We start from the raw sequence: 16,984 nt of genomic DNA, 5'->3' as shown, positions 1-16,984 counted from the left end.
CCATGCCACGTGCCGCTGTCTGCTCTTTCCTGGTAACCAGATGAGACAAGGCAATTTATGACACCAGCTGTCTCTGTCAAAACCAGATCTCCCACATAGACCAGGGGAGAGCCAATTACCCCCAGCCCTGCCCCTCACCCACTCATTCTTGGGGGCCTCCCCTACCTGGATGGGTGAAAAGAAGGGCTGGGTCCCGGGGTGGTGGGGAGCGGTGCTATCTGGGTCCCTCTGACAAATATGTGGAGACGTTATTGCTGGGGGGTGGGGGGGAAGGCCAAAGAAATCTGGATATGTCTGAGGAAGGAATATGTTATTCTATTCTGCTCGTGAATACAGTAGGGCAATCAACCATCACAGAAGATTTAGAGATGATGTGCTCTTCTTTTACAGAAGAGGAAACTGAGGCCCAGAGAGGTTAAGTAATTTATCCAAGGTCACTCAGAGCTGAGAGAGAGGATGGAAAGCCTGCCTCTTTGACAGTCACAGCCAGAGCCAGGAGCCAAGTCCCCAGATCCCTTTCTGTGGCCGAGGCTCCCAGGGCAGGCTAGCTGTGTGTGGGGAAAGGGAGGGAGGAAGATAGGAAGGTTGGGGAGGGGGACATGATGTTGTCATGATAATGGGGGATGGGAGAGCTGTACCTTAAGGGCAGATGCCCCGTGAACCCTCAGGCCCCATGCACAGCAGGCTAACTCTCAAGGCAGCATGGAGTAATAGGAAAAGCAGTGGGCTAGAAATCCAGAACACTGGGTCTGCCATGAGCTCCAGCTATGTGACTTTGGGTGAGATGCAGACTCCGGGGGTCTTAAATTTTTTCATCTGTTAAATAAAAGGTTTCCAAGAGATCATTCAATCAATTCATCCACAGAATTAATTATGTACTGTCTACAGGCCAGAAACTCTGCTAAGTGCTGGGGATTCCCAGAAAAATGAAAAACATCCCCTGCCTTCAAAGAGCTTCTATTCTAAATGGTGGTGATGACTCATAAAATAAGGAAGTATATATAAGAAAATCATAGCAGGAAAGGCACTAGCAGCTGGGGAAACCAGGAAAGAGTTCTTGAAAAGGTGGTGTTAGAGTTTGAGGGGATCTAAAAGTTCTCCTCTATACTTACCATTTTATGTTCTAAGAGCCCTCCAAGGTCTGACATTCTGTGTTCTAAGGCCCCTCTGGAATCTGACATTGTCCATTCTAAGGTTTCATATAATACTGACATGCTATAATACTAATGCCTCTTCCAATTCTGCCATTCAGTGATTCCACCCTTTCTACAAGACTAATGTTCATCACAATTTACTAGGGAAGGGGGAGTGGGGAAGCATTTACATAGCACCTAGTATGTGTCAGGCACTGTGTTATCTGCTGTTTTTGCTGTTCAGTTGTATCTGACTCTCTGTGACCCCATTTGGGGTTTTCTTGGCAAAGATACTGGAGCTGTCTGCCATTTCCTTCTCCATCTCATTTTACAGATGAGGAAACTGGGGCAAACATGGTTAAGTGACTTGCCCAGGGTCAAATCTGAACTCAGGCCAGATTTGAATTCAGGTGCTGTGATAAGCTCTTTACAAATATTATGCAGCTAGGTAGCACTATAGTGTACAGAGCACGGGGCCTACAGTTAGAAAGACCTGAGTTCTAATTTGATCTTCATAAACATATTACTCTACAGTAAAATGCATGATGATTTCTTGGACAACAGGCTGGAAATGGAATCCCTGGTTGGCTTTGAATCTGTCCCAGGCACGTAATAGCTGTGTCCTCATGAGCAAGTCACCACTTAAAGCCTCAGTTTCCCCTTATGTAAAATGAGAACAAAAATACTTCTACGCATCTGAAAGGGTCATTGTGAGGAAATAAGAATAATCAGCCAACAAACATTTATTAAGCACCCACTGAGTTCCAGTGCTAAGCACTGGGCACATAAAGAAATACACAAGACAGTCCCTGCTTTCAGGGAGCTTACAGTCTACTGGGGGAGAAAACCTGCAAACAACAATGTACAAACGAGATATAGACAGGATGAACTGAAGATAAGGAATGAAGGAAGGCACCAGAACTAAGGAGGATCAGGAAAGACATTTATGTAGTGATTTAAGATTTCCAAAATGCTTTACATATGTTATCTTATTGGAATCTCATAAAAACCTTGTTGAGTAGACACTATAGTCAATAAATAAATAAAACCATCAAGAAACAGTTATTCAGTTCCAAATCTGGGCCAGGCACTGTAACAGATAATATCATTCCCATTTTGCTGATGAGGAAGCTGAGACTCAAAGAGGTTGAGACTTTATTTTAATTTAAGTGACTTTTCTTGGTCACCCAGCCAGTGACTGCCAAAGGTAGGATTTGAACTCAGGTATTTCTCATTCCCGCTATGGAACTCTGTTCCCTACATTCCGCAACACTTCAGGCATTCTAGAAATGTGAACTGTTAGTATTATCACTGGCTGAAAAGTAGTCATTCTGTATAGGTAGAATGGCAGAACTGGAGCCTTGGGTGGGAACAGAGAGTTGATTTTAAGGAGCAAGCCAGCTCGTCTGATGCCAAGGTCTGTAGCACTGAGGGTGTGGGGAAGCATTTACATAGCACCTAGTATGTGTCAGGCACTGTGTTATCTGCTGTTTTTGCTGTTCAGTTGTATCTGACTCTCTGTGACCCCATTTGGGGTTTTCTTGGCAAAGATACTGGAGCTGTCTGCCATTTCCTTCTCCATCTCAGGTACAAAAGGATACTTTGGGTAAGAGCCACTGGAAAGTCCAACTGAAAATGAAACTTGTAAAGCAATTAACTTATAATTCTGAGGGACCAGACCTAAGCCATTTTATTGGTATAAAGAACTCCCAATATGGATAATCTCTCCACCAATGCAGATCAGCACCTGTTCTACAATATACAGTCTCAAAAAGTTGTCTGGGAGCATTGAGAGAGAGAGGTGAAGTGCTCAAGACCAGAGAGTATTCATCTGTCAGAGGTGCATCTTGAACCTGGTTTCTTCCTGACTCTTGGGCTGCTTACTCTATTCCATTACCTTAATTACTGATAGAGACTAGGACCTGTCTTTATGCCCCTCAGGAAGAAGAGATCTGGGCCCAGCTTTAGGGCAAGATGAAGGTCTCCTCCATTTAACAAGGGAAGAAAGAGGGCCCGGAGAGACTAATCCGTTCATTAAAACCCTTCCTGTAAACCAGCCCCAAAGACCTCAGCTGCTTCATTTCCAGAAGAGCAAATTCACTCCTCATCGGAGAGGAGTTGGTGTAATGTGGGAAGGCAATTTAAACAGCTCCAGCAAAATACACCAGCAGTTTCTGCTCTCTCTCTCTGCCACTATTACACCTTCCAGGAGCAATGGGATTGGCCCATAAGTGGGATATCAAGTTTATTACAGCTATTTCCAACCTGTAATTGGTTTTGTGGAACACGAAGAGAAGAGGATGGAAAAAAAAAAGGTGAATTTTTTTTCCCCTCTGTTTTTTTCCTCTGGACGATGGTACCCAGGGACGAAACAGAGCTGACTGGGGTTGGAGACTTATTTGTTTTTCAGATGAAAACCGCTGTCCTATGTATTTGCTGCACTCACTGGCTTAAGCCCATTTACTACACTTGGATGGTCTGACTGGGAAGGCCGGCTGACAGATATAGAACAATCCACCGGGTTCTGGAAAACCCAGACCCTGGTTATTAGGGAAATCAGCCCTGGAGATACCAGGTCAGATGAGTTCGAGAGGCTTCTGGAAGCTTGGACAATGATGTTGGCAATGGGACTGTCCCAGAGTTCTGGAGTAGGGGAAGTAAAATAATACAGTCATAGGATGTTAGACTTAGGAAGGTCCTTAGAATGTGGAAGAAAACCATAGGATATGGACTGTCAGAATCTGGAAGGACATTAGAACATGGAATAGGAGATTCCAAGGGAGCCTCTGGGCACAGAATGGTATAGTTAGAAGGGCTCTGGAAGTGTTAGCACTTAGAATGTCAGGGTTGAAAGCAACCTTACAACATAGGGGGTTACACACACACACACACACACACACACACACACACACACACACACACATACACAGCTAGAACTTTTGGTTATTTTACAAAAAAGGAAGCCAAAGTATCACATCCATATGTTCTCCAAGGCCTCTGTTGGGTTCATAACCGTTCTGGGAAGGTTGGGAAGGAGAAGACAGTGAATAAACAGGGTGGGGACCACTAGGGAAGCATAAAAAGAGGGTATAACTGGAAAGGGATGAGATGGGTCCTATTTCATCATACTTGGTAGGCCAAGGGCCCTTTCATCAATGTGTAAGGCTGGTCCAAAATACAGACTACTGGTCTGTCTCCACCAATGCTCTGGGGAACCCCACAATTATCTCTTCCATGGGGTCCCATGTTGTCACATTATTCATTTCATCACTACTGAGCCTCCCATACCACCACTTCGCCCTTCCTTCCACATATGTGTGTCTAAAGTCATTTTCCAGAATCATGTTGTTTTTAAGCCAGAAAATGCTGCTAAGGTTTATTGCTAGCTACCACCTTGGTTTGTTCCAAGTTTGTTTCCTAACAGTGTAGACTGTTAGTCAATGCGCAAGGCTACTCCCCTGCCATCCTTCCCCCTACCCTCAGAAAACCTTACCCTAGGCCCATGCCCTGCAGAAATCAGCAGTGAGCCCTTCAAGCCAGGCTGGTTCCCAGGGCCCCCACCCCATGGCAGGAACAAAGCCCATTGGCCTAATGTGACATGCTGGGGAATCCAATATGCCGCTACTTAATTGTGTGTTAATGTACAACAGAAGCTATTAAAGGAATAATGTAATGGCCCAGACCATCTTGACAAATATAACTTTATTACAGGAGGACAAACAAGAAGGCTATTGAGTGGTGATTGCCAAAGGGACCTGGGGAGGGAGCCTCTCTAACTAGCTAATCTCTCTCTCTCTCTCTCTCTCTCTCTCTCTCTCTCTCTCTCTCTCTCTCTCTCTCTCTCTCTCTTTCTTTTCCTTTTGTTCTCTCTGTCTCTCTCTCTCCTGTCTCTCCTCTCTCTTTCTCCCCCCACTATCTCCCTTTTTCTCCTCCTCTGTCATTATTTCTATCTTTCTTTCTCTCTCTTCTCTCTCCCCTCTCTTCTCACTCTCTCTTTCACACACACACACACACACACGCACACACACAGAGTCACACCTCTATCTACATGCATATATTACCCTTCTAATTCACACCCTTCCCAAGTCTTCCCCCTTGCCTCAGCCCAATGTTTACTGTTACCAGCCTCCCTTTGGCCATAATAGAACTTACCCATAGCATTGAACGGAACACAGATTGGGAGGGGGTGTTAGTCTAGATGGAGACAGGCATCTGCAGCCTCAGGAAAAACAACCGTTTTCCCCCATCACTAAGACAGCTACTACCACCAAGATCCCCTTGCAAATAACCACTCTCCCACTGGCCCAGGGAGTCTATGCTCAGAATTCTAATCCCCTACAGGTTTCCTGGGGGCAGGAGACTGCTTAACAAACCACTTACTGAAGGCATTCATTTCCCAGGCTAGGGGAGAAACCCCTCAAGTGGCAAATGAGCTAAGTCATTATACATCAGCTTGTTCTGCGTTTTATTCTACCAGCTGGGAGTGAGCTCCACCCCAGGTCCCGGAGAAAAAAAGATGTAAATTAAACCTGAGGAAATCAGATGTGTCCTTGAAACTCCCCCTTCCATCTCCTTCTTTCTGCCCTCCCCAAAACAGCGATTTACGATTTAGATAATTCTTCAGTTCTTTAACTGGTGTGTGTGTGTGTGAGCGTGTGTGTATTTTGCTTGTAATAAAACCCTCGGTCCTGGCAAATAAATTTGAGGAGACAGTTTTACTGACAGATTTTTCCTCCTTTGTGTAATAAAAAAAATGGAGTGAATTTTGAGATGGGGACGATAGTGCTGGCTACGTTTTGAGAGAAGATAAAGGAGCCTTACCTATGGGGAGGAGAGACAACGCAAGAGACAAAAAGTCAAGTGTACGGGTTTCTTCCTTCAATTTTTATAATGTTGGGAAGAAAAATACAGTTGACAAAAACTCTCTTGTGTCTCTGGCTTCCCTTCCACCTAAGGAGTGGGGAAAATGGTAGAGGCTATTTGCACAGGCCCAGCCATCACTCCTCCCACATAGCTCTAGAGCTATAAGATTCTGAGCTAGAAGGACCCTCAGAGATAATCTGTTCTAACTTACTCATTTTAGAAATGGGGAAACTGAGGCACAGAGAAAGTGGGGGTCCAGCCCAAGGTCATACAGTTGGTAAGAAGCATAGGTGAGATTCAAACCCAGGTCTATGACAGCAACTTCCAAATATTCAAAGGACTACCACATGGAAGACAATTCAAACCTGCTCCATTTGTTTCCTTCCCCCACCCCACCCCTTCCCCCACCCCTAGGCAGAACCAGGAGCAACGGGTGGGAGCTGAAAAGAGGAATATTGGGGCTTGTTGCCTGGAAAAACTTTGCAACAATTAGAGTTGTTACCATGTAGTAGGAGCTGCCCTGAAAGGTAGTGAGATCCCCATCTCTAGTGAACTTCACGCAAATGCTGGATAACCACTTGATAGGTATTTAGGGGGGATTCTTGTTCAGACACAGGTTGAACTAGAGATTCTGGGATTCTATATCTGTCAATCAAGCCTATGTACTGGGTAGCTTGGGGAGGAAAGCAGGGATATAAGAGAATTTGCATTTAGTATAGGACTTACCCATCTAGAGATTACAATCTAATGGGGAATTAGTTGCAGATGTGTCCCCACAGTCTGAACCATCAACAGAGACTGGGCTAAGCCAGGTATATAGTGAAGACTATCAGGGTCTTCTTCTGATGTATTAACAGCACATGGAGATGGCCCTGGACTCTAGAAGGCTGTACCTGTGCAACATCGCCTTGGACAGGTCCTGCCAAAAGGGAAAGACTTGGACAATGGGCTAGTGATGATCTGTACTCCAAGGACCAATCAGCTAAGTTCAGAGACACTCATCTCGACCACGCAGTGAAGCTCCTCTTCTTCCCTGGGACACAATTCCCCCTTGTGAGTTAGGAGATGGAATCCACACCAGTGGAGAGAAACAGGGGACCAGAAATTTCAAGGGGAAGGTATCTAAGGCCATCTAGCCCAACCCTTACATTTTGCATTTGGAGAAAATGCTATTGAGAGAGGCTAAGTCACTGGCCCAAGGTCCCATAGGTAGTAAGTGGTGGAGGTAGGATTTGAACCTAGGATCTCTGACTCTGGAGCTCACGCCCTTTCCATTCTACCACACCATAGCAGTGCCTCCCTGGTCTGGGGGGACCTAGGCAGATAATCAGACAGGGAAAACAAACGATAGCCATACTGATGTCATCCTGACAGTCATAATGATGACTATATTCCGGCCAGTGCAGATCGTGAGGATGACATTATTATTAGCAATGATGATTATTGATAATAATAATGACTACTCATATTCCCATAGCTCCTGACTTTCAAAATACTTTCCTTACTTTGCAGGGAGGTGACAAAAGAATTAGTAGAGGCAACATTGGCAGAGTAAGTAGAAAGCTGGCTTTGGGATCAGGGAAGACTTGGGTTTTATTCCTGCCTCAGATACTTGTTGACAATGAGATGCTGGACAAATCATTTCCCCTCTCTGGGCCTCAGTTTCTTCATCTGAAAAATGGTGGTAATAATGGCACCCTCCTCATCACTTCATTATGGGGGGAAATGAGAAAAGGAACGTAAAGGCCTTTCCAAGATATATAGCTCTACACAAATGAGAGGCGTCATTACCCTGGTTTTGCCCAAAGTCACCACGTCACAAATGCAGAGCTGAAGGTTGTCTAATCCAACTCCTTCATTTTTCAGATGAAGAAACTGAGGCCCAGAGAGGGTCACAGGATCACAGGTCCCACTGCAAGGGATCTTGGGGGTCATCTAGTCCAATCCCATCCATTTATTTACATTTAAGGAAACTGAGACTCAGAGAGATAATGTGATTTGCCCCAAGCCGCACATTTACTAAGGGATTCAGAGCCAGGGATTTGAACCCAGCACCTCACAGTCCATATTCAGCCTTCCCACTCTGCCCAGGTCACAGAGATAATGTCAGGGCTGGGATTTGAGCCAAGTCCTTCCACCCTCTACTCCCAAGCCCCATGCGCTTTTAGCATGAAGCCCACGGCGTCTCTCTACCTCCATATCTCCCAAGCCAAGCAGAGTGCCTTGTGTGTAGTGGGCATTCAATAAATATTTATTGTGGAATTGAAGGAGCTCTGAGCCAGTAAACAGGCCTGTGCAGCAGAGCCGGGGGCCCCTCCTTGCTCTCCTGCAGTGGGAGGCAGCACCCCCTCCCCAGACGAGAAGGCCCCCCGCTCCTGGCGCTCCCCCCACCCCTAGCCACAGGGAGTTAATTCCGCTTCTCCAGTCTCAGGCATGAGGTCTCCTGGTTGCAGGCTGTTAGCGTGGTGCCAAGCTGGGCGGCAAGAGCCTACGAGCTACGAGTCTATAATAGAGTTGCTGAGACAAGCGGAAAAACCATAGCCGGGTAAACAGATAAATAATTGAAACAGCAACAACACATACCTGGCTGTTTTGTGGAGTAACACTTTCATTTAAAGGGAGACAGCTTGGAGGAGGATGTGCGCCTGACAGCCGGAGGGCAGGGATACCTGAGTTCTTCCTGCTAATCACTCCCTGGCTGACGGCACCCTCGTGCCCCTTTGTGTCCAGGGCCCAGCCTTGTTATGGCCTACAGTGCTTCTCTGCTCCTCTCTCCAGAGGCTCTCCTTTCTCTTGAGTGAAACAAGGTCTGCCCCTGAACTGGGGCCTGAATCCTATCCAGAAACAGCCTGTGCAAAGGTGTTCAGGGTGCTCAGGAGGGCTGTGGGGGATCAGCATGAGGCTGGAGGCAAAGAAGCCCAGAGGATGTCACAGGACAGGGTGCCTAGCCTAGCCTCTGATCACCCACTGACTAGCTGGGTGACTTTGAGCACCTCCCTCTGCCTCTGTGAGATGAGGTATTCCCTACCCAAGATGAGGAAATTGGGAGAGGGCTTGGAGCAAGGAATGTCAGAGGTGAGAGGGACCTTAAGAACATCTGATGTCAAAAGTAAGTGGCACCTAGAATGTCAGAGCTTAGGACGTGGAAAATCAGAAGTGGGAGAGTTCTTAGAATATAGAAAGTCTGAACTAAATGAGGTCTTAAACCCTAGAAAATAGGGACCTTAGAACATAGGATGCTAGAATTCACAGGACCCTTAGAACACAGAACATCAGATTAGAACCAGGAAATGATGGTAGAACACAGAATGTTACATTCCTAGAATCTTAAAAGGTCAGGTCACAAGCACATGGATACAAAAGCAAAGGGGTTTAGACAATGGGTCTGGGAAGGGGTGGGAAGGGCAAACTTAGAACTCAGGGTAAGACCCATCTTGGGAAAGTCTGGGGAGCAGCCAAGAGCTTATTTTCTGGAGTAAGGACTTGTCGATGATTCAGCCAACTTGGCTCCTGTCTCAAGTTGTGTCCCCAAAGTGGGATGGTAATTTGGGGATCCAAGTTTTCTTGATAAGCCATCTCCACACATTTAAAAAATGCTTCAGTATTTACAAAGCCCTCTCCTCACACCATCTCTGAGAAGTGGGACTGGAATTAGCCCCATTTTACAGAGACATAAACTGAGGCTCCCAGAAACAAAGTTCTAAGTCCCATAAGCTCACTTTTCTGAGCCCACGGTTTCCTCCTCCTCCGTAAAATGAAAATAATGATCCCTGTGCTACCTGTCTCACAAGTCTGTTGTAAGCAAAGTGCTCACTAACTATAAAACATGGTATTTTCATACCATAGGAATGGCCTCCACTGCAGGCATCCCCTAAGGCGTTCCAGTGGTATAATGGGCACCTTTGAGTTGGGACAGGCCGTGCCAGCAGAACATCTACCAATAAATATTTATTAAGCACCTGCTATGTTCCAGGCACTGGGCTGAGTGGCAGGGATACAAAAAGAGGCAAAAGATGATTCTTGCCCTGAAGGAGCTTACAATCTAATGAGAGAGACAACATGCAAATAAATATGTGCAAAGCAAGCTATGTGAGCCATGGCAGGGCTTACCAACCTGGAGAGGCGTTGAGCACAGACTTGGGGCTAGATATAGGTGATAGCTGTGTTCCAAGGACCCGCCCCCCTAAGTTCCTAAAGGCTCATGGTATGAAGCTGGGTCACTAAGTGAGAAATTTTGGAGTTTTGGACACAGCAACTAGCCATGGGGCAGAATGGGGCAGTGGAAGGAACACTGGCTTTGGATTCAGAGGACCGGGATTTGAATCCTGCCTCTGCCATTTATTATCAACAGTTATTACCAACATCATCGTGTGATCTTGGGCAAGTCACCTAAATAAAATGAGAAGACTAGATCAGGTGGTTTCTAATGTCCCTTCCAGTTCTAAATCAATGATCCTACATTCTAAAGTCCCTGCCAGGCTTTGGGAGGAATAATGGCAAAGTGAAAAGGGTGCTGGATTGGAATTCAAGAGTCCCTGAGTTCAAATCCCAATTCTACGAATTATTATCTGTGTGACCTTGGGCAAGTCCTTAGCCCCTGTGGGCTTCAGAATCCTCATTTGTACAGTGAGGGGACTGAACTAGTTGGCTTCTAAGGCTCCTTCCAGCCCTACATTCTATCATCCTGTGATCTATTAAGGTGCATAATTGAAGGAGCCTGTGGTCTATTAAGGTGCATAATTGAAGTCAGTGGCTGGAACATCCATGATGATAAGACCACAGGTCTTTCAAGTACTGAAGTTCACTGAATTTACTCATTATCCATTTGATTATAAATAGTCCTTAGGGAAACACAAAATGGCTTCTATTTGGTACATGGCCTAAAAAAGGGTAGCGACTTCCCTATAATCTTATAATCAGTTGGCAGTCAAACATTGGAACGCCTCAACTCTTTTTGGCCATTAAGACAACTGGACCCAATAGGGTTTCATCATTGGTCCATTTTCCAGGCCATCATGGAAAAATCTTAGAGTCCCCTGATCAGTAAGGGAGTGGGGAGGGGGTTTGGGAATAGCCCTGTATCTCAGAAGTCGGTTTGTTCCTCTGAGCACCATCTCCCCAAGGCAGAATCTCTGGAGTGTGTCAGGACAAGATGTCATCGCAGGACACGGTAGAGGTACAGGTAGGAAGATGAGGCAATGATCAGATTAGACACCTGGAACGGGGCCAGCCCTGGGAAGAGCTGTGAAGTAGGCAGGGTTTGCCCTTGATAAGTCTCACTCCCCATCTCACCTCTCCGCTGCTCCTGGGAGGGGGAGGGGAGAACATAGAATCCTAGGACTGGAGTTCGAAAGAATCTCCTTTCAACCTTCCTCCTTTTACATATGATGAAATGGAGGCCCAGCGAGGCCGAGTGATTTGTCCAAGGTCACACAGGAAGCAATAGGTCAGAGGAGGATGGGTTCTTTCCCCATCCCCCATGGATGTAGATGGCACCCTCTGTTTCCAAGCTCTTACCACTCAACACCTCCATCCGACCCATGCTATGCTCCAATCTCTCCAGTCATGCTACCTGTCAACTGACCATAAACTCATTAAGTGTCAGAGCTGGAAGGGCCCTTGGAGACCATCTCATGCAACCCTTTTACATTGGAAGGGTAAAGAAAGCATGACTCAGGAAAGGAAATTGCCAATAAGTGAGAGAGCCCCAGCTCAAGGCCAAGTCTTCCGACTCCAAGCCCGTTGCTCCGGTGCTGGATGCCATAAATCTCATCATTCCAGCTGAGTCTATATATTTTTTGCAGATTGTCACAACAGGTTAAATATCAAAACAGGGTGTGGGTTAGTTTGAACCATCTTTACATTGGAAACATGGTTCTCACAACCTACTGTCTGGGATGATGAGGAAGGAGCCAAACAGAAAGGAAAGCAATTTGGATAGAAAGGCAGAAGTGAAATCCAAGCTATCGCTATGATATTCACTGTTCTGGAAGCAGGGAGGGGAGAGGGCCTGGGATTTCATCGGACTGGGGATTCCCAACAAGGAAACTCCCTCTACCAAGTAAGCAGGAGTTCTGGAAGTACAAAGAGGAAACGGCCCTAAGCAGATGGGAAACAGGAAAGATAATAATTACTTCATTGTCTAAAGAGAGACCCTCCCACCTGCTCTTAGTCTCATCAGGGATAAGAGCTATTCAGAAAAATGGGATTGTAGGAGATAGAAGAATGAACCTGCCCAGTCGGGAAAGCACCAGCGTGGTTCCATTCGCCCCCTGCAGGCTAGCCTGAGCACTACTTGGCACTGCCTTTTCAAAACAATGTAAAGGTTAGAACAGAGAATGTCAGAGCTAGGAGGGTCCTTAGGACATAGAATGTCAGAGCTGGGAGGGCCCTTAGAACACAGGAGGTCAGAGCTGGGAAGGACCTTAGAATGAAGAATGTCAGAGGTAAGAGGGACATTAAAACATGTCAGAGCTCAGAGCATCCTCAGAATGTACAATATTAGGAATGTTTTTGCATAGGCTATTAGAGCAGGAAGGGACCCCAAAAACCATTTGGCTCCAACCCCCATCATTTGGAACCCAGAGAAACTGGCTTTCTCATGGCAGCATGAGACAACTACTAAACTAGTAGTGAAAGCCAAGTGTTTCATTTTCCTAATATGGAGCTCTATACGCTCCACTTCCTCTCATCTCCATATTTTCTAACCTGGAATTTTCATAGCCTATAGCAAAAATTATCAATATGTTATTACCTAAAGATTGACACCCCTCCCCACCCTATCTGCCATGTTCCCACGTTCCATACTCACATCAGAAGTAAGAGACTGCTTGGAATTATGAATCAGTAAAAAGGAAAATTTGCCTTTTGGTTTGGAATCATGCTAGGGTTTCTATCTGCCAAACAGTCACCAAACACTTATAATTACCTACTATTTGCCAGGCTCGTTGGCCCTAACCCCCTTACTAATGTCTGTCTCTATGGTTTCTCAATTGGCTGGCCTGATTCATTGCCTTCACAGGATAAGTGTGGCCCTTCCCTAATGGCCCCTTATAATTCTTTTTCTTTTTTTAAGTTTTGTTGATGTGTTATGTTTTTACATTATGAACATTTGAAGATTACTCCTAGGAGAGGTCTCTTTTAACAAATAAAACAATTAAGTCTGACTAACAATTTAATGACCTCATCTGAAAGTGCATGCAACATTCCATATCTCTAATATCCTCTGCTTTGCTATTTTTTAATTTTTAAAAAATTAACAGAAATTTATTTTCTCTCCCTCCCACTTCCCACACCATTGAAAAAAAAAAGAGAGAAAAGAAAAACAAATTCCTAGTAACAAACATGAATAGTCAAGCAAAACAAATTCCCTCATTGACTGACACAAAAAATATGTTTCTTTTTCTGCACCCTTAATCTGTCATCCCTCTAATTTCTAGGAAATGGGTAGTATGTTTCATCAGCCCTCTGGAATCATGAGTGTTCATTGAATTAATTGTAGTTCTTACAGCTTTCAAAGTTCTTTGACTTTGCAGTGCTTTTGTTAATGTAGAAATTGTTCTTCTGGTTCTGCTCATCTTATTCTTTGTATAAAAGTCTTCAAAATTGTCTGTTCTTTTAACATGGATATTATAGTCTAAATTGTTCATTTGATTCTACTCACTTCATTCTGTATCAGTTCATATAAGCCTCTCCATGTCTTTTTAAAACAATCTATTTCCTCATTTCTTACGTTACATTCCATTACATTCATATATTTACTCAACCATTCCTTAATTGATGCACACCCCTTTAGTTTCTAATTTTTTTGCTACCTCAAAAAAGAGTTCCTATAAATACTTTTGTAAAAATAGAAGCTCTTCCTATTTCTTTAATCACTTTGGGTATAGGCCTAGCAGTCATATAGTTAGGTCAAAGGGTATGCACTGTTTAGTAACTTTTTGTATCTAATCCCAAATTTGTTTCTAAAATGGTTGTACCCATTCACAGGTCCACTGAGTGCATCAACGTGCCTATTTTCCTACAGCCCCACCACATTTATTATTTTCTTTTTTGTTATCTTTGCCTATCTGATGGTATGAAGTAAGATTTCAGAATTGTCTTAATTTGCATTTCTCTAATTAGTAGTGACTTGGAGAAATTTTTCATATGGCCTTAGATAACCTGGGTTTCTTTCCTTGATATAAATCCTTAAACTATTTATCAATTTGGAATTGGCTTTTATTCTTATGAATCTGAATTAATTCCTTACATATCTTAGAATGAGGTCCTTGCCAATTCACAGAAAAAAGCACTTTGTGATTTAAGCCAGTAGAACAAGAGAGTTATAGAGCTCTCAGTGGCCTTAGCAGTAGTGAGCGGGGCCTGGCCCTGGAGTACAGCCACCATTAACGTCACCACTGGATGTGGTTTTGTTTCTTTGGCAGGTGACAGACGGTGGGACCATAAAGCAGAAGATCTTCACATTTGATGCCATGTTCTCCACCAACTCTTCCCACATGGAGAATTACCGGAAGAGGGAAGACCTTGTCTATCAGTCCACTGTGAGGTGAGGGGCTAGGAAAGGACATCTTCTACATCTGTCTCTTGGACCTATGAGCACATCTGATCCATTGTTGCCTTGCAGACGCTGACTCAGAAAGGCTATGGGGATGTGGGCATTCCTTTGGAAAGAGGGAACTGTTTAGTTAGTTACAAAGTCTAATATCACTATGGCCATCCTGAAGGCCCTGGGCCAGGAAAGGCAGCCCTTAGGTGATGGAGACAAAAGACGTTCCAAAGACTGAGCTGGAAAGCTTCAATATGGATTGATTTGAAGGTTATGAGTGCTAGAACAGATAATGAAGATGGTTTAGGCCAAGGTTGGGGAACCTTTGACCTTGGGACCACATGTGAGGCCCCCAAAGGGACCTCAAGTGTGGCCCTTTGACTGAATCCAAACTTCACAGAACAGATCCCCTTGATAAAAGGATTTGTTCTGTAAAACTTGGAATCAGTCAAAAGGCCGCATCTGAGGACCTGGAAGGCCATATGTGGCCTCGAGGCTGCAGGTTCCCCCACCCTTGGTTTAGGCCATCCCAATAATTTCACAAATAAGGAAACTAAGGCCTACGGTGTGTAAAGGATGGATCCAAGGCCAGATATATGGTTTGTGGAAGAACTGGGATTCCATCCCAGGTCCCCTGACTCCTAGCCAGCAATGTTTCTACTGAGGCCCATCCCTAAAGGCAGAAGTATGCTGGAAAATATTTAATGATGGCTTTCAAAAAAAAGTATTTACAGGACACACTTTCAAGTTTAATCTGTATGATTAACATTTTCTCCATCACTTCCTTAAGTCTAGACAATCAACAACCAGTCAAGACCGATTTGTGATGTTTGCTGACTTCAGAGGTGTAAATACACTGAGAATGTAACAATTGGCTCCAAAAGGTGTGAGCTGGCTCCAGCACATCCATGCCCCACACCCAGAGCCCCAGATGTCAAAAATGCTAGTGATGGTACCATTCCCTCAGCACAATCAGTCCTAGGGCACCAAGTGTAAGCTCTCCAATTGGCCCTTGAAACTGGCCTGGAGTGTTCTGGGAAACATCCTGGACAGGGAAGCTCAGCCACTCACGGGCCCTCTGGCCGTGACCCATCATTTTCCCTCCTTTGGGTTCAGTTTCTTCATTGGCCATAATAATGTCTGCTGTACTTACATGGGATGAGGATCAAGTAAGATAATGATACCACCTTCCATGTATGTGTATACCCTTCTTACATACATGCCTGAGGCATGACAGAGGCATGACAGTCTAGTGGAAAGCGTGGAACCAAGAGACCTGGTCTTAAGTCTCATGGTCACTTATTAGCTGGGGGACCCTGGCTAAGTTAATGTATCTCTCTGAGTCTCAATTTCCTCATCCGTATTTAATATGATGGACTCTGGCCCCACTCTCTTATGGCCAGGACTATTATATTTCACACACACACACACACACACACACACCCCACCTCTCCCTTTGCTAAGTCAGATCCAGATAATGGAAAAAGGCAGCACCAACCATGGGATAGATGTGGAATGTCCCAGAAAGCTCCGGTCCTACAATCTCCTCTTCCATGTGAGTGACACCAGCCTAGGCAGTCTCAGCATGTGCCAGAGCCCGCATTACATGTAAAATAGAAGTGAGCATTTTCACACTCCCTACCTTGATGACTTGTTGTAAGAAAAATGCCTTGTGAACTTCAAAGGAATAGGGAATAGAGACCTATGATTTCATTGATAAAGCAAACTCCCAAAAAAGGAAATTCCGTCTACCAATAAACTTTAATGCCTGTTCTACTATTTATATTCTCAGTGTCAGAAAAGTGACCACAAAACTGAGATGTTCAGGGACTTGTCCAGGGTGACTCAGCTAGGCTGTTTCAGAGATGAGACCTGAACCCAGGTCTTCTTAGCTTTGAGACAAGCTTTCTAGCTCCTATGCCAAACTGCCTCATATCAGCTTTAAAGCACTATAGAAATGTCACTTTTCATCCTAAGAGAAATTTGCCTTACTGATTATTCCACCCAGACATAAAGTGGTCTCTGCTGGGCACGCTAACTGTAAGATGTTAGCAATGATTACTACAGCACCTAAGATTCATTAAGACAAAGAAACATATAAAGCTGAAAGGGCCCTTAGAACACAGAATGTCAGAGCTGGGGGAGGGAGGCCTTAGAACACAGAATGTCAGAGCTGGAGGGGCCTTAGAACACAAAATATTAAAGGTAGGAGGGTTAGAATAAAAGGTGTCAAAGCTGGAAGAGACTTTAGGATATGGACTATCAGAGTTGGAAAGAGCCTAAGAGCACAGAACTTAAAAGCCAGAAGCCCCTTTAGAACTGCCACTTATCTGTTGATGGAACCATCATCTTTCTGGTCGCTCAGGTTGACAACCTTAGATTTATTCTGGACTCGCCTCTCTCCCTCAACCCCCCATGTCCAAACAGGTAACAATTGCTA

General features: G+C 44.8%; 1 protein-coding gene across 1 annotated transcript in view; it reads left to right on the top strand.

The window, feature by feature from the left end:
- IGSF21 (immunoglobin superfamily member 21) overlaps positions 1-16,984 on the top strand; it is a 402,137-nt gene that overhangs the window by 224,310 nt on the left and 160,843 nt on the right. The window contains exon 3 of the mRNA XM_020973236.2: positions 14,423-14,544. Within this exon, the coding sequence (XP_020828895.1) occupies positions 14,423-14,544 (122 nt within the window). The remainder of the gene's footprint in view (positions 1-14,422; positions 14,545-16,984) is intronic.

This window comes from Phascolarctos cinereus, unplaced genomic scaffold, assembly GCF_003287225.1.
Source record: "Phascolarctos cinereus isolate Bilbo 61053 unplaced genomic scaffold, phaCin_HiC Scaffold_726;HRSCAF=1367, whole genome shotgun sequence".
Taxonomy (NCBI): Eukaryota; Metazoa; Chordata; class Mammalia; order Diprotodontia; family Phascolarctidae; genus Phascolarctos; species Phascolarctos cinereus.
The sequence above is the reverse complement of the archived record's forward strand: the minus strand, read 5'-3'. Positions and strand labels throughout refer to the sequence as shown.